Source organism: Rhinolophus ferrumequinum, chromosome 19, assembly GCF_004115265.2.
Source record: "Rhinolophus ferrumequinum isolate MPI-CBG mRhiFer1 chromosome 19, mRhiFer1_v1.p, whole genome shotgun sequence".
In the NCBI taxonomy this organism is placed as follows: Eukaryota; Metazoa; Chordata; class Mammalia; order Chiroptera; family Rhinolophidae; genus Rhinolophus; species Rhinolophus ferrumequinum.
The window spans coordinates 41,623,440-41,649,782 of NC_046302.1; the positions used below are offsets into that span (position 1 = coordinate 41,623,440).

Sequence of the window (26,343 nt, forward strand, 5' to 3'; positions counted from 1 at the left end):
TTGAAGATGAAAAAAACAGCAGGAACTCACTTGGACGTCAGGTTACAAACATCTCCATTTTCCACGAGACCTCTAAAAGTCACCCGAGGGCCTAGAAATGTGTGGTTTCTCTTTAGCTATTTCCCTCTTTTGCCTTCCAATCCCCAATAATGAACTGATCACTATTTAAAATATCTAAGCCCTCCCTATGGAAGTTCTGCTGCACTGGTGTACAAAGGCACCTTTAAAATGTAAAAGCAGATAAACACTAATATGGAGGCAGCCCAGAAAAACCTCAAATTGCAGGGAAATTTAACATTCTTTCACAATTTCCAATTACTTCACATGGTCAGCTAAAGACACTTAATAGGAAATCATTAAAAGAGAACAGTTAATCTTTATTAAATGTAATCTTATTAGGTTTCTCAATGTCCTTCCCTAGTTCATCAGTGCTCCACTGCCCAGTTACTTAAATCATTAATAGAAAATGTTATGGTATGAAACAGCCATAAATGAGTATTACTGCAACTACTAAATTATATTGTGGAAGTAAACGGACGTGGAATAGATGCTCAGGATATATTATAAACATTCCTAAACCCCAATATTTATAAAAAAGTTTTGGAATGAGAAAAGTAGAAATTCGAGGGGAGGATAAGCAGCCAATTGAGAACCAGTGTCTGTTGTTATGCTAACAGACTCACTGATGAGAGAAACTTGAAGTGTACAATACACCTGTACCTATTCCCTGAATCTAATTAGCCTTCTTCACTCTTGCTAAAACCTTATTCTGCAAGAGGATTCTTTGGTTAAAATCCTTTATAGAATTACATATCAAAATTAAGCTGCTAGCCAAACCAAACGTTCTCAGTTTAGCATCTATTCTTCAAGTTTGTAAAAATGGAATATTGTCAAGTCCTTCTCAGTAGGTTTGCCCAATTTTTGATTATTCACATTGCAGATTATCCAGTGGGGGCTTCAATTCCCTGGAAACACAGATCTACAAGGGTTCCTGGAGCCCCTCTCCTCTCAATAATTCCATAAGCAAGAAAATTAACCCAGGCATGAGGAGGATAAGGCAGACCCAGACTTAGAACGTGGTAAAAGTGCTCATGAGTTTGGCTACCATTAGTTTCAGACAAAGTTTTGGAGGAAAGCCTCTAAACAGATTATTTTCAAGGTCCTCTGAAAGATCTTGACCTTATATTGGGTAAAAGTTGAGAAATTCATATTTACCGGTCATTCCATCTATGTGGGAATTGTATAAATACTGTAATACACCCAAATAAAACAATTTTCATACTTCTGGAGGCTAATCCTAAAGCTAGCAAAATAATTTTAGGGCAATGATCTTGCCCATAATCAAATCTATGTACACATCCAGTCTTCCAGCACAGCCTAAGACTTCATCCGAAACCTACAATGAAAAGACTTACTATGGGTTGTGCAATACTTCTTAAGTATTAAGAATGAATAGAATTTTGGTTTCTTTAAAGTAATCTTAGAAATGTATTTATTCTTGTTAACAAATGGCAACAATTTACTCCAATCAGCATCATCAAATCAATTTCATCAACGGAGTAATATTTTTATCATCCACAAAACCTTTCCAAAGGTACTGAGCGAATGGAAGTTAAAAACTCGTACCTTCATAGTATAAAAAATTAGTTTTGTAGATTTGGTGATAAAAAGACAAAAATCCTCAAAAGAGGATAGAAACTGAATAGAGTCTAAGCTGGATTCAGGATTTTAGTTAACATTAATGAATAAAACCTTTACTACTTCTAATTAGCTTAATAGAGATTATTTGTGGTCAGTTACACAAACACGCAACCGAACAATCTAAAACTAGCTAAATCTCTAATTTTACTATAATGTGACAGCATTTAAAGAAAAAGCTAAATTTGAATAGGAATGTAAGTGACACATTCAATACTAACAATACACTGAAAGAAAAGAACACAGGTAGCTGGAGAGGGGAAACTTTGTAAAAGGAAATTTCCAACTTCGGTAAATAGGTATCTTCCAGTCTAAGCTAACGATTACATGAAACACACCAAGGAGAATACATTCAAGTTAATGGAAACAAGTCTTTATTAAGTAACTTTTAATATCAGAAAAATAAAACTCTTATAATTCTCTTTACAGCAAATATATAATATCAGTGCTTTGGCCATCTTAAGTTAAAGGCCCTTTATCATAAAATATATGGTTTTAAACTTTACTCAAATTGAATTTATAATCCCTATGACTTCCCTACATATACATAACAAAAGAGTGTAGTAAAATTAGCAAATACTAAACTATATTGATAATTTATCATTCTTAGTTTGTGGTTTTTAGAAACAGTACACGCACCTAATATATATGTCGATTCCTTGGCTTATTAGTTGCAGTGTACAATGCAACAAAATACAAAATACATGCTTGGTGAACATTCGTTCATATCTACAAGACGGCAGCTAAAGATTAGGTTTCAATACTGACATTTAACTATCCTACAAGCAATTAGCATTACATCATAATATGCCATCAAGGCAATTTTTTATACTGAAAAATCAAAATAAAAACCGTTATTTGTAAACTTTTATACGAAATGTAACTCTTCAAGTGGAAATAAAAAATAAAATTTGTCTATTTACTATTCAATACACATAGGATTTCAATTTTTGTTATACTGAGAAAAAAAGTTCTTTTGTGTTGGGAAAATAATGCTTCAAAAAATAATTAGTAGAAAAACCCACCAGTATAATGTTTTGTCCTTTCAATGCCAGCATAGATTTGGGAACATACTGAGGATGAAGTTACAGACATCCACAGGTGAAATGTACAAGTGTATCTTAAAGAAATCTTTCCTTGTGATTGGAAATAGTTTTGAAATGAAGTAAACTGATTGGAGGTCGTCACAGCTGCTTTTGTGAATTATGCTAAGGGCATTATAATCCCTCTCTCCCTCCCCCTTCCCTAAATTACTAAAAAATAAAAATATATTTATAATGTGCAAGACAAATATGGATTGAACATAAAATGTTTCACATTTTGATCTAGAGTCTAAAAATTAATCAATAGCTCGATCAGACTAATGAATGGAATGTTTGCATCCTCAATTATTAGCCAATGTAGGTGTATCCCAAAGCCCTTCCTGAAATGGGAAAACCCAGGTGGCCATTCCCACATTCACCGAGGGGAACAACGGGTAGGAATTCACAACTGACACAATTGCATTCCTGATCCACTGATCATACCAGCCGTGAGCACTCTGGGCGAGATGAAGGTCAATGTAGCAGTTTTTGTCCCAAATTATAACCAGTGATTGAGTAAACTGCCATTAGCCTATTATTACCAGTAAGTAATCACAATGCATTAAAAAGTTACTTGTAATCCTGCAGAATTAGGCATAAGTTGTTGTAAAATAAAAAACAAACAAACCTGTTTTGTCAAAACTGGCAGTGTAAAGAAGGCAGCACTGGAAGTGTCTGAATCATGTGTAATGCCAAGTACCCTCCATAAACTCTTAATGTGGTTAGGCTTTGGGACCCATGGTTTTTAAATCTCAGACGTAGACTTTGCTCATAGGCTCACACGACCTATGATAATCTTCACTCAGCCGAGTTAAACTTCAGCTTTAGCAATTCTTATATAAGCTATGTCTCTGGGTCTACAGGATAATATTAATAATTCAAACCAAACTAATAGACAAGAGACCACTTAGGTTTAGTGTTACCATAGCAGCCTTTTATAAGTTTACTAACAACTTTAGCCTAATCCCAATAAAGCCTGATAACAGTCATAAGAATTCATTAGGAAGTTTACTGGGGTACCATAATACCCATGCCTTTACGAGTCCATATAGAGATATAGTATTTATGTATATATATATAGTTAAGAGTGAATTTGGATTGCCTGAGTAACAGCTGTCTGGCAAACTGGACATGATGGCGTTCTCTTTTCACATATCTTGTTGGCACATTCCATGCAGAAGAGGTTGTGGCCACATGGAACTAGGGCAGCAATAACTTCATTCTCAAAGCAAATCACACAGTCGTGCTTTCGTCTTGATTCTGGAGGTGAGCTAGAGGTGGAACCACCATTGGAAGAGGAGTAACTATTGGTACCGTTAGAAAAAGCAGGGATGTATATTGGAAGGCCAACATGGTTGCCTGTACTAGGTGGGTCGCTCCTAACCCTCCGAGCAAGTGGGTGTTCAGTGCTCTCAGGAAACGTAGGAGACAGACGAGGAGTAGATGGCTGACTTCCTCTGCGCTGAGTCTTCATGTTACCAGAAGGATCACTCCCAAAGCCAGAGAGTGGGTTAACTGGTTCAAATGGAGTCCAGATAGTTTGAGCGGATGTTGGTAAAGAGTCAAAGGCAGGAGAATCCACTGCAAGATCTTCCGAGCCTACAGTTGGTAGTGTATCCCCAAACCAAAAGTTTCCTGTGCTGAACGGGCTTGTTGGACTGAAGTCAGCCAGCCGATTGCTTCCAAAGTAGGAATCTGTGGAACCACTGCCCAGAGAACTGGAACTATCGTTTCGGTAATTGGATATCATTCTTGCACGGCTGGGAGGAACGGGATTGGAGGAGAGCCATGCAGAGCCTAGAGTGCTGCTTTCAAAGCTTACGTCGGTGCCGTTGTAATGGAAATCATTCTCTTCATTGAGCTCAATGTAGTTTCCTGTGCGCATGGCAATATGCATTTCTATTTCTTCTCGGGCTCTGTCAACATTTTCAGGCATCCCTGTCACTTCAAAGACAGGCTCCTTATCTCTGCTCGGAGTTACTATGTACGTGTGGGTCTGCTGCTGAATTCTTTTAATAGTTGCTCCTTTGGGTCCAACTACTAATCCTACCACACGATAGGGGACCCTGACTTGAACGGTAGTTTGGCCGGGCAGATTAGGACTACATGACAACCCTCCCAGGGCAGGGCCATTTTTGTTTCGAGATGCACGAATCATGGAGAAGTGCTCTGCAGCTGAGAGGATTTCTCTTTTGGCCATGGCAACATCTTCTTTCCGTCCAGTGACGACAAAAATGGGCTCTTCACCACGAACAGGTGTCTTGATATACGTGTTTGTCTTGGCTCTCAATGCTTTAATTTTACAACCTGTTAGAAAGAAAATATTTCATAAGAATCAACATCTACTTCAACAGTATTGATCAAGACATCACAAAAAGCTCCTTTTAAGCTAAACATCTGCTTCTGGGCAGTTGGAGTACTCTACACAGGCCAGCTATGCCACGAGTGGTCTGAACTTTGAATTCTCAAGGCTTTCTACCTTGCAGGGTGTTGGTGGCAAAGAAAGACCACTAATGTACATGTGAAACATGTAATATTGCTTATCTCAGTTAATCTACACAGTAACCTTAAGAACTAGAGTATTAGCTTCCTTTTACTGTGAAGGAAAATGCAGCACAGAAAAATTGTATAATTTGTCCAAGTTTACACAACCAGTAAGAAGCAGAGCCAGAGTTAAACCTAGTTGGACTTCAAAATCTATGGTCTTTTCATTAGTCCAAGAACCTAAAATTTCACACCACTATACCATACAATAGAAGTTCTTTAAGTGATTTCCACTTAATTATCTTATCACTTAACATTACTCTTTCCTCTCTAAAACTCAATTGATGACAATAGCAAAATACTCATGGCTAGTAAATCATCTCACTTTTGCTCCCTTCAGTTGAACTCCAGGCTTACTAAGAATCAGTTGTTTATCCCCATACCTGTTTACGCTAGTTGTACTCATGTGCAAACTAAATTAACTATTACACAAACCAGTGAAATACGAATACAAAAAGACATTGTACTTATATGAAAATTATTTATTTTTGAAAATTTCAACAAAGATGAATACCTTAAAGGAAAAAAAGGTGCTGTTGAACAGTGTAGGGGTGAACAACTGTAAACGCCTGCGGTAAAAAAACTAATATAGAATGACTTCGCACTCATTGTAAAGTTCTTGCTAAATTCAAAAGAAACACTGGAAACTGTAAGTTATTATGGGCATTGGATGTGGTTTTATTGAAGGACTAGTCTGGCAGACCCCTTCTCAAATAAAAGGATTTGGCACCAAATCCTAAGTATATTTAAGTTAAAATAAAATACCTAAGTCACGTACATAAGCATAGCTATCCAAGATTCCCGACTTTAACTCGGAGTAATCATCCATTACCCGCGCCAGCTTTGTAAGCTTAAAGTGTCAAATACACAACTAACGCATAAAACTCTGGGCTTATAGTTTTCAAAGATCTCTTAACATGAAGCTTGCCGGAATAGATTTGCTCTCATGAATATGCCATGCTATTCCTAGTTTCTCAAAATAAAGAAACTAGGTGCTGTTGAAGATACTCATCACAATCTGGACAGCTCTTTTTCTTCAACGTTCCCTTATTTTTTGCCCCCCTCCAATACATTCATAATGTATAAAAACAGTCTTTATCTCCTCCTTTCTAACCTGCGTAACTGCAATAGTCCCCCCCCGGAGGTTTCCTTGCCCTCCCTCCAAACTATTCTCTATATTCACTTTCATCAGACGACACTTTCTAAATAAGCACAGACCACATGGTCACTTTGCATAAAGTGCTTTACTGGTTCCCTTTTACCTTAAGGTAAATATGGCACACAGTCCCGCTTCACTGGTCCTGATTACTCTCGGGCCTTCCTGATCTCTTCAGCACCTCCTTTCCCATTCCTCACCCCTAAAACTGCAGTGTGCTCCTCCATATCAAACTCCCACTCAGGCTCCCCTGCTTCCACGACTAGACTAGAATGTTCCTGCGTCCCTGCCTCTACCTCCCGGCTCTGCCTCCTTAACTCCTTCCACCCCTTCAGATTTCAGTTTAGATGCCTCATCCTCTACAAAGCTTCCTGTCCCTTAGGAGGGGTTTGTGCCCCCTTCCTAAGCATTCCCAAAGCACTGAGTGGTTGACTCTAAGTATAGACCATGGGGTGGCCATACAACATGTGATGAAACAAAGATCAGTTTTTCTACATAAGAATACTGAGCTTTTCTTATACATACTGCTTTGTATCTAAGCAGTTTTTCGCTAAGCTAAACTTTTCAAGACTTTCATATTCTGGCCCCATAATGCTAATCCAATCCTTTTGAAAGGAGTTAGATCTTAGCCACAAAGGAAGAGCTGTTCCCCTCCCCAACGAACTGTAGAACTTATAAATGGCTGCTTTCTCACTGCTGGGTCCTAGGTGCCTGTCATGAAATATCATGAAAACACTTTGCAAGTCAGGTTTACTCTAACATGAAGACTATATTCATTTGAGGAGACTGTAAGGGAAAAATGGCTAAAAGCAAAACTGTAAGTAAAGCACTTAGTGCAGTACCTGGATGAGGTGAGAAGGGCAAGGGTAGGGGTAGCTTGGGGGCTATCAAGAAATTACTAAAATGAGTTAAATATATGCTACTGTAAAACACGAAGTTTTTATTAAAAAGTGCTGCTATGAGTTTACACTTATAATGACCTATCAGAAGATTAACAGTGTAACTTTTGAGTATAAGAAAATGCTGTATCTGCTTTTGCTCCATAATAGAAAATGAATTGGAAGATCAGAGCAAACAAAACTTCCTTATCTACTTATTTATACAGGCTGAGTCTCCCTCATTCACAGCACAGGAGGTGATGCTTGGGGCTGAGAACCGAGATCACTTTCCACTGGCCAGTAGGTGACTGATGAAAAGACGTCTAAGAAATTCTGAAAGGGGTGATGTGAACGCGTAACTGTTCATACAATACACTCAGGGTTACTGTTATTATTCAGATATATGGATTTATACTCTGAGCTACAACTTGTCAAGAAGGCTGTCTGCTAGAATCACATTCCTAACAAACAGGGTCCTGACCATCCTGCATAAAAACACTGGGCAATTTCTATTAAGGACAAAGGGAGAATTAGCCTAAGGACTGCCCTTCTCCATCCTTACTAATCTTAACCATTAGAAACTTGAATTAAGAAATTTCTTTAAATATTTCTGAGACTATAAGCAACTGTCAGTTGCACTTTAGAAGAATACTTTTTTGTTTACTATCTATAAGTATATTATTAACTAAGGAAATATGCCCACAGGTACACAGAACACTATCTAGCCAACAGTGTTCTGTGTACCTGTGGGCATATTTCCTTAGTTAATAATATAAATAGGTGTTTAATACATGGCTCATTAGGAAGACAGAAGATGAATGTTTTGAGCACGTACTACTTCTGAGAGAGGGGAGTAAGACAGGCCTTACCCTGCCCAAAAGGGCCATGTGCTTAGGTTTTGCAGATCAGGGGAAAGTGGTAACAGGAAAATAGCAAAGCCAACTCTTTTAAGCCTCTGCTAACACAGATAGAAGTATTTCATCTCTCTCCTAAACTTTATAGGACACTTCTAACACAGTAGACTAAACTCAGATTGCAATCTTAAAGAAACCTCATCAATCATAATATTGTTTCTATAGGAACACAGATATTCCACGTTCCAACCAACCAGCACATGATTTTTAAAATATATGGACATTCTGAAGTTTGGGACAATTTGAATAGGCAGAGATCTAAATAGATGACACAAACCAAAGGAGAAAAAACCTGCCTTATCATTTTTCAGGTGGAGAAGATAAAAAAGCTTTGTGTAGTATTTTAGGTCAGTTTCTCTCTGAAAATTCAAAGATTTTTTTAAACATCATGAAAAAATTTATCTCAGAGTGGCACAAAATGCAGAAGCTATAAAAGTACTAATATTAATAAATTAGACTGCACTTTTTTTAAAAAATTGCTACTGCATGGCAAAAGTCACCAAAAACAAGGTTAAAAATTAATTACTTACAAATCACATCACAAATAGCTATTCTTCTCTTACACACATACACATACACAAGCCTTACAATTGAAAACACCAAAACCCAACAGAAAAATAGGAAAAGAAACAGCTCACAACAAAGGAAACATACAAATGGCTCTGAACATGAAAATTCCCATTTTCATGTGAATTGAGGTATCATTTTCCACCTATAAGATTGTCAGAAATTAAAAACAGTGCTAGTAAAAACTAGTCAGGGGGATCACTCCTTAAATTATATAAATGTCTAATCACTATGCTGTTTACCTGAAATTGATACTGAATATAAACTGTTTGAAAAGTTTCAGAAGGTGGGGGGAGGTGAAGGGGAGTAAGAGGTCCAAATTTCCAGGTATAAGACACGTAAGTCACAGGGATGTAATGCACAGCATAGGGAATACAGTCAACAGTATGTGACAGCGTGGTCCGGTGTCAGATGGTTGCTGGACTTTCATGGTGATCACTTCTTTAGGTAACTAAATGTTGACTAACTATGGTGTACCCCTGAAACTAATATAATATTGTATGTTGGCTATATTTTAATAAAAAGCTTTAAAAAATAAAATAAAGCAATTATTAAACAAATAAAACAGTGCTAGTAGTAAGAATGAGGAAAAGGACTCTCGTTATTTAGCTGCTGAGTCTAAACTGCCCAAAGGCAGTTTGAATATCTATCAAAATCACAACTGCATGTATCCTTTTGCCCCTACAATCCCATGTGTAATATGATAAATAATATGATTAAATTAGAAAATTAAATATAAAAAATTTATACATTTTACTAGACTTAGCATACCAATTAGGCTTTCGACTAGTACTGAGATTATTTTAAATTGTATAAATAGCAGGGTGAATGATTTTATATCCTCAAAGCTGAACAAAGGCTGTTAATTCTAAAAGGTAAGGACTAATAATTGTTTTCTTTCAACTAAGATAAAAACCAACATAAGGCAAGCTGTATACCAGCCTGTGTAGAGGTTAAGAACTAGGATAGTATGAACTTTCACAGTTGTAATTCTTTTTGATTTGGAAGTAAATCCCCCCCCGCCAAAGTCTCCAGTTTACCTCCCTGCTGCTAGGAACTCATTTCCTCTTTCTGTTTCACTGTGGACGGTGCTGTGTGTCACCTTAAAGCCTTTAGCTGCAGCCAGAACTCTGGTCCTCACTCCCTGGTATAGCAAAGATCTGTCTAGCTTCTCCAGGGTAAAGAGAGCCTCTGCTACCAGCTACTTCAGCAATTAGAGGGAGAGGTCCTCTGTTGCTGGGAGAGGAGTTGAAAGAAAGAAAAGAAATTAAAAGGATGGTATTCTCACAGTTTTTCTCAAACCATGGGTTTGCAATATCAATTTAATGGGTTGCAATCAGCATAAAAATAAAAGAACTCAATGTGTTCCAAACGTTTCAGTGAAATATGTGTATAATGGGCCTCAATGTAAAATGGTATTTTGCTTGGGGAGAGGTTACAGTCAGAAACGTGTAAAACCACTAGACTAGATAATCTTTAAGGCGATTTTTAAATTCCATTAAACACGTGGAATGATGTACTTATAACAAAAGAACCTGATGCAGAATTACAGTCTGCAGTGTAGATGTAATTACGGTCCAAATCAATGCACCTTAAAATAGGATTATCCAGAATATTTGGGTGAGCCTGACCTAATCGTGAGTCCTTTAAGAGTTTTCTCCAGTTGGTCTCAGAAGTAGTAGGCAGAGATGTGCTCTGGCTAGCCCGGAAGAAAGCAAACAATCCATGTTGTCCGCTGCCTATGGAGACCTCAATGCGTTGCAGGTGGCCATGGGGAGCTGAGAGCTAGAAGGAAAACGCAGGCCTCAATCCAGAAATCTTTCTGTTCTTTAGCATTGCTTATTACCTGCTTTGGTTTGCTAATGTTGCCACAACACGTGGCTTCCATAACACACATTTTAAAAATTTTATAGTTTCGCAGGTCAGAAGTGACATGGGTCTCAATAAGCCTGAAAAATCAAAGTGTTGGCAGGAGTGTATTTCTTTTCCTGGAAGCTCCAGGGGAAGATCTGTTTTCTCACTCCCAGAATTTAGTTGCTTATAGTTAAGGACTGAGCTCCATGCTTCCCTGCTGGCTGTCAGCTGAGGGCCATTGCTAACTTCTACAGGCCACTCACATTCCTTGGCTTATGGCCCCCTTCCTTCATCTTTAGAGCCAGCAATGGAAGTCAAACCCTTTTTATGCTTCAAATTTCTCCCTTCTCACATCTCTGACCCAGTGGGGAAGAGTTTCTGCTTTTAAAGACTCCCGTGATCACCCTGGGCCCCCCGAGAAGACTTCAGACAACCTCCACTTCTCACGGTCCACACTCCACATACATGCTCACTTCCCGGAGGATGAGGGTGTTAGCATCTTTGGGGGGGGGGGCTTATTGTGCCTACCACATTACCATCTCCCTTTCCTCCAAGTATTTTCCCTTTCTTCCAAGTCCCTGGCTTTTGAACCAAGGAAAGTATTTGGCTCATGAACTATTTAAACCCTATCACAGGGCAGTGGCTAGACACATGGGAGGTCAGGAAAAGTATGAAGATCACAGGCACTGGAACAGGCTGATGGGAGAGAGCTAAAAAATCAAAATAGGTAGAAAAGAAATAAGCCACGGTGTTGACAAAGATAGAGTGTTTATGTCAAGAGGTGAGTGATTTGGTAGGAGCTGCATAAGTAAAAGCTGGCCTCTCCACTAGTCCTCAGCACTTTGTCTAGGTGTTCCTAGCCAAACCACTCCTTCTCCGGTCCAAGAACATTCGCCAATTGTGAGGAAAAGGATCAGCCTAATGCTTGAACTTACTTGTTCAAATATTATAGTCCCTATAAAGGTGCAGGTGCTAATTCCAGGTGATAGATGGCAGTCAGGTGCCTACACCTTGTATTGTGGGAGCTTCAAGTGACTGGAGGGGAGAAGGCTAGATGGGGAGGTGGACATCTTCAGTGTCAAGCAAGGGTTTAAACTCTATCTTGTAGATGCAGAGAATTTGTTTTTTTAAAGAAAGAAGCCCCAAATATTATACGAAGTGTTGCTGATTTTTGACAAAGATGATTTTTGTTCCCAGAAATTAAATTCACTGTACTTTCATTTCATAAATTAGCTACATATGTAGTATAAGGGATTTAAGCTAAAAAATCCCTTACAAACACCAAAACTGCATTATATGTGTATTTTCACTTTGGGTCATCCTTGGGGTAATAACTTTCTTCAAAAATTCCCCCCAAGCAGTTTTGGTTTGAAGGGAAAAGGATCCTACTGGGAAATCAGTCTACACACACACACACACACACACACACACACACACACACACGAGGAGGGGGAGTGAAACTCCTTGAATAATTCTTTTTACCTTCAACAAAATCTGGACTCTTTGGTCTCATATGAATCTCCTCCACCCCTCTCCCCATTAAATGGCCATAACCTTCTCCCAGACTTGAATCATCTCCTAAACATGCTCAGATATTTCTATCTATCTCTGCTCAGATATTTTCCTACATAACCAAGAAAACCCTGCTAGTCCTTCACCCTCCTCACTCACATATTCTGAGTAACAAACAGGGCCATTTGGAAAAGATGAGACTGTAGTGTGCAAGGCTCTAAGAGCAAGAATAATACAAACATAGGTATGACTCTTATCATCACAGCTACCACCTAAGAATCTTCCAAGGTCCAGTTTAAAGGAAACAATGTAAGAAACAAACAAACAAACAAATGATTATCTGCAGGACTGAGTTCTAATCTGTCACCAGCTCTCTGTGGTTTCAATGTTAGTCAGGTTGATGAACCTCTTAGGTCCTTTCCAGGGCTTGTATTTTTTTGACCACATCCCTCTTCTCCTAGGAAATGCAGTCAAAAGCACTTGCGACAATCAGATAATACCATATTTCACATACATGTATCTATTCTTCTTTCCCCCAAGGAAAGGTAGATTGAGTAATGGCTGGGAACACAGCTTTTTGGATAGACCATCACTAACCAGCTTTGTGAACTTTTAACAGGTCACTAAACCTCTCTCTCTCCTTCATGGGTGAGGAACTAGGATTAAAGAGGATACTTCTCTCACTTGGTTGTTGGAAAGATTAAATAAAATAATGTGTTAAAAATGCTTATCACTCTGTCTGTTATTCAGATAGATGCTCAGTAAAAGGGTAGCTTTTTAGACTCTCCACCACCCTACCCCCACTTAAGTATTTCATGAGCAAACTGAGACATTAGGCTTAACTTTTAAATAGACATTTGTAGCACACTTTTCAGCTTTCCAAACTCTATTTATATTTTCATTTAATCACCATAATAGAGTGCTTTAGGAAGGGCAGGAAGAAGCTTAACAGAATTGCTCAAACTCTCTCAGCTGGAAAGTCAGATCTCAAACCCAAGTTGTTTTAGTAATTCCACACTCCTCTCACTATGCCATACTATTTTTCTCTAAAAGCATTACAGAAACAAATTATATTCATGTTTTGTGATATAGTAGATTTAATGAGGGGAGGGGCATATTATTTAATGATTTTATGTAAAATAACGTCCTTTTCCTCTTGGAATGGTCTAAGTAGATGCTTTAACTTTACAAGGGACTCAATTTCAGTATTATGTATATCTTCAAAGACTAATGAATATCAGCTAAATCTCATTAAGAGTGTTTCTTATGCACACAACTTAATCCAACATTTAAATAAATTGTTTAGATTAGCAAATGTATTCCTAAATCACAATATAGAAACAAGAGCTTTCCTTTCTAGGGTTCAAGTGTCTTCTTGTAGCTCTTCTAGTCAAAATTCTCTGAAAACTTTTGTTAAGAATAGTCTCACTTTAGGTATCACCATGACAATACTTCAAACAGCTTCATTTATGTGCTTTTACTTTTGCTTATTACCTGTATTCATGTAGCCATCTAATGTCTTAAACCAAGTAGCATCCACTGCCCTTAACACAAAACCCCCAAACAATTTGAGGTTGACTGACTTCTTAGGTAAGGGGTTAGGGATAAAGGCAAGAGGGAAGAAAACCCCAATTACCACAACATGGAAATTAAAACAATAAATAGTAAAACAGGCAACTATCCAATCCAACAATTCACTTCAATAAAACAAACAGCAACTATCTATTTTGTTCCAGGTACTTTAACAACATTAAGATGCAAAGGTGACTAGGATTCAGTTCTGCCCTCACTGACTTGTATCGGCTTCGAGCACCGAATGGACTTGTTGTCTCTACATGTTCACAGACACTGATCTGTCGTTTTTTTCTTATATTGTTGGTTGGTGCTGTAGTTAAAATCTTCTACATCCGTGCTGAGTTAATGTCTGCTTGTTTTACCACATATTGAGATAGAAATGTCGAAGTCTCCAATTCCATTAGCTTTAGACTCTGGGTAATTACTTATCCTCTCCACAGATCTGTTTCCTTATCTGTATGGTGGAAATAGGAATGGATCGAATGAGAGGATACACTTAAATGTTTGTTAGTTTTTTAAAAAATCAAAAGAATCAATTTTCTATATAGGAAGTTAAAAACATTTAAAGGGTATATCCCCTGAAGATAAAGCATATTTATATTGTGAAAAACATGTTAAGTAAACTTTACAAAACTGGGAAGGAATATGTTGAAGTGAATCTAACGTAATTTGAAACTTGGATTACTGTTGCATGATTTTAGGAACACTTTTTTGGACAAAAATCAGAATATTACAGCAACACGACATAATCCAATCTCATTTTATAGATGAGAGAAAACTGAAGCCCAGAATTGCCCAAACTTACAAAATAATGACTGAAAAATGCACCATTCTCTCAACCTCCCTTATTTTCCTAGTTGATTCTTATGAGTGTGGAGAATTCCCTGCATGTACAAGGTATTTTTAAAAATGGAGGTTAAACTAAATCTAAATCCCCCTTTGTTTTTTGTTTTTTTACCTAGGTAGTTTAGACAAGAGTGTTGAAATACTTAATGAAAAAAAAGACTCATGTTTGGCCTTTGACTAAAGCTGCAACACTTAGAAGAAGGTGTAAATTAGAGATGAAAGGCAAAACAACTTTCCTAACTGAGGATTTTAAAATAAGGTTTATGCCCTTTAGAGGATATTAATAGAAATTTTAGAGTTGTTCAGTTTGGGTATGATGTAGTGGAATCAGATTCATTTGTAAAGTAATTCTCTTTCACACTAGCCCAGCTCTTTACCATTTACATTTCAGAAGCTCTGATTTTAAATAGATTTGAAGTCATATTGTAAACTTTAAAAAATATAATGTAGACCATTTAGTTAGTGGTATAACCTAGGAAAAACTTACTAAAATGACAATTTTTGGTTTCAACTAGTATATGTTGAGTACAAATCTAGCAGTAAAAATACTTCTAAACTTGACCTTACCTCATATATAATTTATTATTTCTATACTTTCAATTGTACAATGAATTCGTACTAATGGCATCTCAAACTTGATTCTCACAACCAATGGGCTGGGGGAGGGGCCAGGGAAAGCAAGTGAATGGAACAGGATTTTTTTCCACAAGAGAAAAACTGAGACTCGGCTAGGTTAAGTGATTTGTCCAAGGTCACAGGAAACAACAACTGGTGAAACCAGGTCTCCAACAAGTTTTCTGACTCCAAATTCAATGTCCTTTCCTGTAGTATATTAAATGGTACTGGTGGAAAGACAGAAAACAAGCCAAATGGGAGGGGAGACTAGCACAGAAAGGAGGACAGTAAAAAAAAAGGTCAGTCCAAAGTACAAATCCTTTTATGCTGGTAACCTTTTGGGGAGATTTTCTAGTTGTTTGGAACTACTGCTTCCCCATTCTCCTCCAACCTTGCTCAATACCAACTACATTATGCTTATCTTCAACTACACCTGCAGTTTACATTAAAAAATTTTATTATTTTAAGGCCTATTCTTATTATTCCATGATACAACTTTACTTGTGGTTAAATCAGGCTTCCTTGGATACAATGAATTATAGTTTTTGCTCACTGAACAAAGGCAACAAACCATGCCTGCACGAATTGTTCTTCAATTCCAAACACTGGCATGAAAGAGGTTTTATAGAGTTATGCTGTGTAACTTAAAATTCTCAATACCAGTCATGGAATAAAGACTCGAATTTGAATGCTATTCAAATAGCATTAGGCTGTGCATACATTCACTTTCATAATTGGGCTTGGTAATACTAATATTAGAAAATGAGTGTAAAGACTTTAATATTAAATTTAATCTTTATAAATGTCTATATGGTACCTAACGGTAGCATGGGAAAAAATTTAAAAGTAAACCCACAAATTATGCTATATAAGCCATTTGGGAAGCATTAAGATGTAGTTTAATAAAAAACATATCACTTTAGACTCATTTAAAGATCAACGACGTTCTAAACTAGATTATCCATAATCTATCTGGCGTCTCCTAAAGGAAGTTTTAAACTGCAAATACTCTTTCCTATTTAGTATCTTACGAACCTTATTATGTATTTTTTTCATTTTGAGTTTAAAGTATAAATTCTACATGGATTAAATTACATTTTAAAAAATCCTGCAATAACCCCATAGTTTATCATACTGTGGTGGTCATGGCTATTCACTAATCTTCTGGCTTTCTCCTGTGGACACGGTTGTAATGCACTCCCCTTGTCCACCTGAAGTTAGGTGTGGCCAAATGACTTGCTCTGATTTGTGAAATATGAGCAGCTGTGATTCTTATTATTCTTATTACTGCCCAGTCAGCATGTGCTATGCCACTGTCTCTCATCCCTTTGGCACAGGGGAAAACGAGCCAACACTTGAGATGGTTGCTTTGTTGTTGGCCTGTGTTCCCTGAATGACTAAAATGAGCAGAGGCCCTGTGAATAAGAAATAAACCTTTGTTCTTTCAATATTTAATGTTGGGGTTCTTTGTTATCACAACACAATTTAAGCCTATTTGGACAGAAGTGTTATGTATTTAACAGACATTCAGATATCAGTTGGTTCTAGTTCTATCACATAAGAGTAAAATATGTGAAACTGCTAGAGACAAGAAAAGGTCAACAAGATTCATCAATGTGGTTCAAATTAATTTCAGATTTAACTTAACAAAACTAATATGTGCTTATCACTTACAGTTTCATGTATGTCAATTTATTTGTGCATCATTCAGTCTCTTTTAAAACACTTTTGTGTTCAGGTTAAGTTAAGGTAAAGGCATTAAATTCTTCCATTTGTACAAATGTCAAATTCATTTAAAACCAAATCCACAAAATATTAAGCATTATCATATAACTAAACGCTATCTTTCTTTGAAAACTTAAAATGTGAGAATTACCTAGAATTCCAACATTGTTGGAAATTTTTCTAAATAGAAATCTCTAACCAAGTAACAGTTTTCAAATACTTGACTCTGGATCATTTTAAGCTTGTTGGTAACTGGGGGTAGAAAATACACTCTTGATTTACCACTTTATTTTCAATTTCCTCCCCAGTGTTTCAAAATAGTTAATTAGCTCAAAGAGGCAGGAAGAAAAGGCAGTAGATTCCTCACCCATCTGCAAAACAATTATAATAACTGAACCTTTCCCAATGGTCCCAGAGCTAATACAATTATCAACTAAATTTAAATTTTAAAGCCTAGAAAAGCTACAATATTTAATTTTTAAAGCTAGTGTCTATACACACACGAATTAACTTCCTGAACTATAAAACGACAGTGAATTTTAGACATATCAGAACTGGAATATTAGAATAACTGCCTCGTAGGTAGTAGAGACACGAAAATTTTATTAAGTAGGATAGTTATATTTTAAGTTATGCATACTAGAAACACAGTATCCCAACTCATGATTAGGGCAGAAATTAACCCCAAATACTATCAAATCTTCCGGGGAACAGGATGTTTCAATACTGAAGGAGCAATGTAGAGTGAGAATTTTATCTGAGGTCAAACAAACTGCTCAAATCCAAGTACCATTAATTGAGCAAGTTACCTTTCAGAACTTTAATGTCTACATTTGTTAAATGAGATTAACTGCCCAGCAGGGTTAAAGGGCCCCAGTAAAGCGTCTAACATAGTACCTAACATAGTACTCAGCAAAGGAAAGGGCAACAGTCCTTCCTCCTCCACAAAGAAAGATAACTGTGCATTAGCATTATTCTGAAACTTTGTCCTCATGAAATGAGTATTTCTTCTTCAATAGGGAGTGTATATATCGCCAAGACTAAGCTTTCTTTTTCTCCTGGACAAACACGCATATACCTTATTTCAGTTGTGTTAGAATTGGAAGAGTGGTTCCACCTTATGAAATTTGGAAAATCTGTCAAAAGAACTCAACTAAGGCAACTCAAAACAATAACATTAATTGCTTAAAAAGTGACAATATACATAGCTGCTAGGGATCGGGGAAGACAGAGTAGCTCAATAAAGGGGAAAAAAAATTTCCAAAAGGGTCTAGTTCAATGATAGCCAAAGTCAGGTGGAAGAAAATCCAACGGAATGCAGAAAAAAAAAGTAGAACTCCAATTTCCATTTTTACCTTGCTCTTTAATTTTTTTTATGTTTTATAACATATATTAGCATACTTATTACTCATACATAAATAGTCAGATACTGGGAGTACAAGCTTCAATTTTTTGACAGGGTGTACAATTAAAAAAAGCTAGAGATGACTTTTCTAGACAATAAGGATAGAGAACACATATATTCCATCAATTAAAGTCACTAATGAAAATAGTTGAAGACACACATTCATCTTAAACAATGATATAAAACCTGGGGTTTATGTTTTTTAAAACAGCTGAATTTATGACATCAATAAAAATGAGCTTAAAAAATGGGGCCAATTTAACATCTGCAAACAACCATACACTACTTGGGAGTATAAATATGAGGTCAACATTCTGCCAACTTTCATCACCATCAAAAGCAGCGGTTTTTATTTTTATTTTTTTTGAAAGACACTGGAACCAGAGGCCATCTACATGAGTTGCTAGTCTGTAATGGCTCAGAATTCCATTTGTCCTTCAGCTTTAGAACAGAAGTCATAAATGTTTATATCTGTGACATAATTATTTCTAAAGCCAATTAAGAGATGTCAAACAGAAAATTATGACTTCAAGTAATGAATAAAATGGCAGGAATAGGTAATTTAAAAAAAAACTATTTATTTAAGTGTGTTTTTCCAGGACCCATCAGCTCTAAGTCAAGTAGTTGTTTCAATCTAGTTGTGGAGGGCGCAGCTCACAGTGGCCCATGTGGGGACAGAACCAGCAACCTTGTTAAGAGTACTGTGCTCTAACCAACTGAACTAACCAGCCGCCCCAGGAATAGGTAATTCTTAAGGATGAAATTTCGTTCATCCAAGGCAAACAAATTAAATGATTTATTTACCCCGTTTATTCACTTAGGAGAAAGGAAAATGATCACGTTATAAAAGGTGCAAACATTAGAAGTTGTCTAGTTCTCCGTAGAAGTGGGGAAATACAGATTTTATTATGGTGCGGCTGAGGGGTAGGGGTAGCAAATGGGTCAATGATACACTAGTTGAATGGTTCAGAGCAAAAGGGCAAGGCTTTCAACTCTTAAGATAAGATAGAGGATGATGACATACTTCTAACAGTACTGTCAATTCTGGGGAAATATTTAGTGCAAAAGGAATAGTCAGCAATTTGTCTCCACGTCCTAAGACATAGATTCACATTTCCTTATTAACCAATAAGCACAGTCCTAAAAAGCAACAACAAAAAAACAAACAAAAAAACTAGACTTTATCTCATTTGCTGTAATTTAATAGATGGTACAAAATAAAAACTTGGAATGAATTCAGTTTACATTTAAATAATGGATTTGTATAAAGAGTAACAGTTTGCATGAAGACCATTTTATAGTGCTTTAATGGGTACAATATAGGACAAAAGTTTACATTGAACCAAATATACAAAAGATAACATTATCTTGTCCCTTAGTAAAATTGGCATGTAAATGTTCTTCATTATCCTAAACTGTCACCATATGCACACTGTTGCAACTTGTGCTAAGTGGCATCATCCCAGCATGGCAATAAGGGTTTTTCATATACTCTGTTCCCAAACACACACCACCTTCCTTCCCAGCCCCTTTTCAGATACTAAGTATCAACAAAACAAAACAAAAAAAAAAGAAAAAAGAGAAAGAAAAATGCAACTTCCCAATCATACCTAGAGATTATTCCTCTGTACCTTTCCTCGCATTGTTCCTCAGTCTTTCTTCCATCTCCACTTGATAAAGCCCTGTCCATTTTCCAAGGCCACCCAGGGTTTATGTTCTTGTTCGTATGTACGACTTTTGTTTGTCACACATTACAGTTAGTGCCATTAACTATATATTAGTTTAGGGTCATTCCATTGTTTACTAGACTGTTAGCTTCTCAAGGGCACCAAGTTTGTCTGAAATCAACCTCACCTTCCCAACTGCCATAAACTCAAAGCCTGGCAAAATACAAGCTCAATACATAGCAATTCCTCGATGTTCTTAACTGAAAGGCCAACTCATTCTGGATCTATAAATTGAGATGTTCTAATTTTGTCCTATGTAAGGTGAAATAGTTCTCTCCTGCATTAGTATCTTAAGCATTGCAAAAACCAAACAAGGCATGCTAAAGTTATTTGCCAAACTATAGTAATAAACTCTCTGTTGAATGGCACCAGTTTTGAACACTGCCTTTAAGTTCCAATCATCAGGGGGTCTGAAATAAGCCATCTCCTCTATCCAGATGGGTTTTTCTTATTAAAATCGTAGAGGTAAGAAATGAGCCAACCCTGATATTTGAAACCACCATTTCAACAGACCTCTTATTTATGTGTACTTTAGACCACTTGGGAAAGATGAGATCATTTTAAGCAGCAGCGCCATCATTTCTCTTTATTTGACCCCAACAATGCTCTCAACCTAACAGCAAAGAAACATGTATCAACCAAGCAAAACCATTTAGTAATAAGGCAGCTGCAGGTATATTTAATAAGAGAGAAAAAGTACACTAACGGCCATTGGACCTTCCCTAAAAACGTCGGATACAGAGGTACTCTGGGCATCCCCTTCCCCCACCTTCACAAATCTACTCCTGGAATCTGAGACATAGGTCCTTTGTCTGAACAATGTGGGAGGAGTCTGTCTGCAGTACTGGTGTGCTGGCAAGGGAAGAGAATTTACTGAAAACGGTATAAATGCATCAAGTTCCTTAACTCAGTAACCTTACTGTTGCATTTTTCTTCATCGTGTACACTAAAGCATACTACAAGGTAGCCAGTGTGCCTTTTTGAGAGTTAAAATATAAAAGGAATACAATAAGATCAACTGAGTTAGGCTGCACTTCAAAGGCTAAGTTTCTGAATAGCGGAGGGGTGGGGGGTGGCGATGAAACCCACCACTTGAACATCCCCCTTCCCTCGCGAAGGAAGTCTCTCTTCAAGCCTCCATTTCTGTGCATTTCCCCATCTGAACGAGCTCTTGGAAGGGAAGCCGAGCGCTTTTACCAGAGTCGGGGAGCAAACTTGCAATCTCGGAGCTTTCCCCGGGCACCACACCGAATGCACAATCGACCCGACCTTTTACCACCTCACTGAGGTTTTTGGTGTCACGCCAGCCTGGTGTTCCACGAATACAGCCCGAGTAAAGTGAACACCGCCGGATTGGGTGGCTCGAGAAACTTAATACCTTTTATCATGCAAAACGAGCGGCACACCGTGGGTTTTCGAAAGGTGACCCATCCGACCCTCGGCTCCTCCCAGACCCCTTCGCAGTGGACTTGGGGGACTCGCCAGGTTCGCTTTTCCTGCCCCAAGCCGGTTTCTTTCGTCCTCCCACCCACGCCCGGGGCCATGCCCCGCTGAACCCTCCTCACACTCACCCTGGCGACCGACAATCTCAGCGACATGTTCGGAGCTGGGCACTGGGACGCACTCGGTGGTGTTGACGCTCTTCCTCCGCAGCAGGGCCGCCTGCTCCCCGTTCAGGGCGGCCGCCGCCGCCCCGCAGCCGCCGGGGCCGTAGGCGTGGGACAGCATCGCCGCCATCATGCCCTGGGCATCGTCCCCTCCGTAGAGCACCCCCGCCGCCGCGGCCGCCTCCCGGGCATCGAAGCCGGCGGCGGGCAGCAGAACCGACCCCAGGGACCCGCCCGGGATCGGCTGGGTCTGGGAGGCGGAGGTGGCGGGCGGCGACAGCAGCAGCAGCGACGGCCGGTCCTCCTCCTCTGCCTCCTCCAGCTCCTCCTCCTCCAGCAGGTCTCCGTCCAGCTCCGCTTCCCCCCCCTCCTCCTCGTCCTCCTCCAGCTCCAGCTCGGCCGTCTCCGGGACCCCGGGCCGGCCGGGCGGAGCCCGCTCCTCCGGAGACAGTCCCGCCGCCCGCCTGGCCTGGCCCTGCGCCGCCGCGGCCCTTAGCGCCGGGGCACCGGGCTCCGCCGGGCTGGGGTCGTCGAGGCCTAGCGCGGCCAGGTGCTCCCTCAGCAGGAGCCCGTCCCCCTCAAGTTCCTGGCCGCCCGCAGGCGGCGGCAGCGGCGGCGGCGGGGGCGGCTGCGGCAGGGGGGCCGGGGCCGCCGCCAGGGCCAGGGCCGCGGAGCTGCCGCTCGGCATCGCGGCAGCGTGCTGTCAATGGCGGCGGCGGCGGCGGCCGGGTCAGGCGCGGCGGGCGGCGAGCCCCATGGCGGACAGGGCCTGGGCCCTGCTCAGCGCGCAAACACCTTTCCTCTGGGGAGGCGACAGGGCTGGCGACCGGGGCTAAGGAGCGCCAGGGCCGCCCGGAGACCGGAGAGGGCGGGGTGGAGGGGCCAGGGAAGGCGGCAGAGGTAGGTAACTAGGTGGGTGGGTGGGGACGGCAGCGGGGCGGGCTGGTGGAGGTGGCAGCGGCTCCCCTCTCAGGGTTTCTTTTGTTTCATGGCCTTAACCAGCCCCCGGCGCGCGCGGCGGCGGCGGCGACGCCCCACGCCGCTCTCCAAATGAAGCCGGCGCGCTCTGATTGGGCGCTTTTAATCTTTGGGAGCCCGCCCTCTCCTCGCCGCAGCCTTCTAAGTCCTTTCCCTAGCCCCACCCCCCCACCCCTCCTCTCGAGCCCCGCCCCGCTCCTCCCCAGAGCTCTCTGATTGGGTGACTGGGGCCCCCGAAGCCTTCTCCTTTCGTCCTCTCCCCTCCCCCCTCCCCTCCCTCCCCTTTGCCTACTGGCTCACGAGGAGAGGGACTGCGATTGTTCGTTTTATACGTCACTCTTTGTGACGTACCCAGGTGGGGGCGGGGAAAAGGAGGCGGGATGAAGGCGCAGTAGCAGAGGCTGAAACTAAGGACTGAGTAGGGGTTTTCGCGCAGGCGCATACAGTTGAAGCGCACACCTGGGTCTCTTCCTTTTCCCGCATTTCTGTTGCCCACCTGGGTCGGGTCTTTTTGCGCAGTGTGGGAGCGGCAATGGAGTGGAGTATAGACATGGGTCGGAGGGCATTGTTTCCCCAGGTTGGGGAAGAGCTTTCCCTCTTTCAGGGTAAGAGCCTAAGGAGAGTCGAAGGGGGAAGCTAATGAAATGTCCTCCTATCCGGCCGCCGGGGTGGTTTCCTGAGCCGCGTGGCTCCTGGGCCTTCCCTGCAAAACCCGGGAATGCTCCTCCCTTGGGGCAGGGCCCTCCCACGACCATCTGCCCCGGCTTCCAATGCGAGGCCGGTTGGTTACATCAGGAGCCTTAAATGCTGAACTTCAGTTCTTCCGGGCTTTTCAAGGAAATTAAATCGTTTCCTCCTCCAAGCGCTCTTCCCACGGTATTGCCCATGTGATCCTACACACTGGTTATCTTTTCTAGAGGTTTATTTTTAAATGGCTTTTTAAAGCCTATTTCCTCCATCTTAGTCTATGACTCCTCCCTCCCCCCTTTAGTACCAGGTAGTCTCCCCAGGTTAGTGTTAATCATTAGCATTGTCCTACAGAAATATAATGTGAGCAACATAGTGTCATTTTAGGGCTTCTAGGGGCCCATTAAAAAAATAAGAAACAGTTTTAATAGTGCAATAATTCAAGATATTTTAACATGCAATCAATGTAAAATTATTAATGATACATCTTACAGTTTTTTCACGCAATGTCCTTAAGAATTGTGTGTATTTTCCTTACATAGACTCACAGATTATCTCAATTAAGTTTGCTTTACACTAGCCATACGTCAAGTACTGAGTACTAGCCGCTCAAGACCTTGAATTTTGAGTTGTAACTTGGGACCCTTCCTACATTGGATTTCTTGTATCTTCCTGCCTCACACTTGTTTCTTATGAATGAACTTGAATTGAACACCAATTTTCTAAACTGTCTAGGATGTTACAAAGTCAAGCAGTCCAAGAGAAGTCTTAACTATGTCTTCTGAGTTTTTTTTGTGTGCCCTTATAGCCATGTGCCCAATTCTGTAACTTAGTCTATCCCTCCAATCAAAGGCCTAGAGAATTCTAGCTAGCCCTAAAACCTTTCCTGTTACTAGGTTACTCTGGTCCTCATATAACCCTGTATGTTGTTTCTCTAACAACTCATTTGTAGCTGTGGGCTCCGAAGCAGTGATAACCCTGACTGTACATCAGGATGAAGAAGGGGTTTTAAAAAAGATAAATGTAGAGCAAAGAGAGGCAAAACTCTGGATATTTGGATTTCGTAGATCTGGAGTGGGGACCTGGCACACGTTTTTAAAAAGCCACACAGATTCTGAGAGCTCAGCCAGAGTTGAGAATACTGATCTAGGGTTTGAGTTTGGCGGTTACAGACGGAAACGTGCCATTAATTCTACTGAAAATGACCTTTTTCTCCCCTACCTTCCCAATTAGGCACAATTTTCACTGATTTACTACGTTACATCTTTTTTTTTTTTTTTGCAATATCTCTGCCCCAAGGACATAATATTTCATGGCGTCTTATAAAGGTACTGAATATTTTAAAATGTATCATTGAATAGCTTATATTATTAGACATTTACTTATAGACTATACAAATATGCTTGTCTGATATTTCAGTTTAAACAATAACCATTATTTGAAGGGTAGATCTTTTAGCGAAGCAAATCTCACCAAGGGAGAAAATAAAAAGGTGCAGTGGCCACTCCCAGGATATATTGTTGGTCATTGGGAGGAAATGGGTAATAGAATTACAAATGAAACTCTCAGACATTCCTTTCTTCATCTCTTTTCATGAGTATTGTCATTTAATGCTCACCCCTTGGTCTTAAGTTCTCTTCCCTAGGAACCAAAGCAAAAGCTATAGTGGGAGTGATAGTTCACACTACAAATTTTTCTTTTGAGAAGTAGATATGTAAAGAATAGATTCATGTAGACAAAATCCATTCAGCTAAGATTTTTAAAAATGCTAAATAGTTAATTTAGGTGTTCATAATATAAAAATTGCTTTCTGCTTCATTCTCACGTAATAAATGAGGTTTCATATGTTCCCAGACACAAATGTATACATTCATGCATTAATTTATATTTGATCAATATTGTGATTTATGAACAAGGCTGGAGATATTGAAGCTCACCTACCTTCCCCTTTGGGTTTATATTTATTGTCTTGTATTAAATCTTGTTTACCAAGCACATTTAAGATTTGCTTTTGCTCTAAATGTATGACTGGTATTCTTTCATTTAAATCCGTTAAACACCATCCCTTCTACACTCCCCCAGTAATACTATTAATTTGCACTTGAATAGTTTTTCTTTTCATTCCTTGTGCTGCTGTTTATGACAAAGGTTGATATATAGGGGCAGAAGAGTTACTTAAGGATCTTAAGACTAAAAGAAAACTACAGAGTTGGCTACGTTTTATCAACTAAGTAGGCTGACTGCTGAACTAGCCTTTTAAGTCTAATTATAATGATATTAAGGTTGGAACAATTGCAAACTAAATGAAGCTTAACAAATATGTTTGTCCTAGTAAGAAAACTGAGATAATTAGAAACAATTTTGAAACAAAGTTGTAAAGACTGCCAAAAAGCGTGGTGAAAGATTCTGCTGACACCCTCACCTAGAACCCAAAACTAAAACATCTGCTTTGTTTTAAGGCAGGGATGAGTTTCTTTACAGTAGGATGTCCCCTGGGATAAGTATTACCCAACTCCAAGATAAGTCTTCCTGCAGCATGACAATAAACGTGCCATTCTCCTACTTGAAAGGGCTCCCAATTGCCTGAGAACAAAGTCTCCTACCTAGAATTCCAGGCTTTCCACACTCTGGTATCATTCTTGCAAGTGCTCAAAATTGTAACATAAACATACTTAAATCTGTCCTATATTAACAAACAGAAACTCTTCCTTGATGGCACTTCTCCCTCCTGTCACCACTCTTTATTCTCTACTCCAAATCAGCTGCTTCGAAAACTATTTGCTGTCCTGTATCTCACACTGCAATGCACCAGCGGGCTGTTGCTACTTCATTGGAATTATCTCCATCTTGTCACTGAATCCAATAAGCACTTTTTATCCTTATCCATCTTAACCTTTCCATGACACCATTGACTGCTCCTTATAGCACTCTCTTCCTTTGCCTTCCCTCTGCTTTCCCTCCTACTTTCATAGT

General features: G+C 39.7%; 1 protein-coding gene across 1 annotated transcript; it reads right to left on the minus strand.

The window, feature by feature from the left end:
• Nucleotides 1-2,049: 2,049 nt before the first annotated feature.
• MEX3C (mex-3 RNA binding family member C) lies at nt 2,050-22,757 on the minus strand. Its single transcript, XM_033087575.1, has 2 exons — nt 21,670-22,757; nt 2,050-5,087 (listed from the first exon to the last, which is right to left on the minus strand). Exons 1-2 carry the CDS (start codon nt 22,391-22,393, stop codon nt 3,862-3,864), a joined length of 1,950 nt encoding a protein of 649 aa, XP_032943466.1. The 5' UTR covers nt 22,394-22,757; the 3' UTR covers nt 2,050-3,861.
• Nucleotides 22,758-26,343: the final 3,586 nt, after the last annotated feature.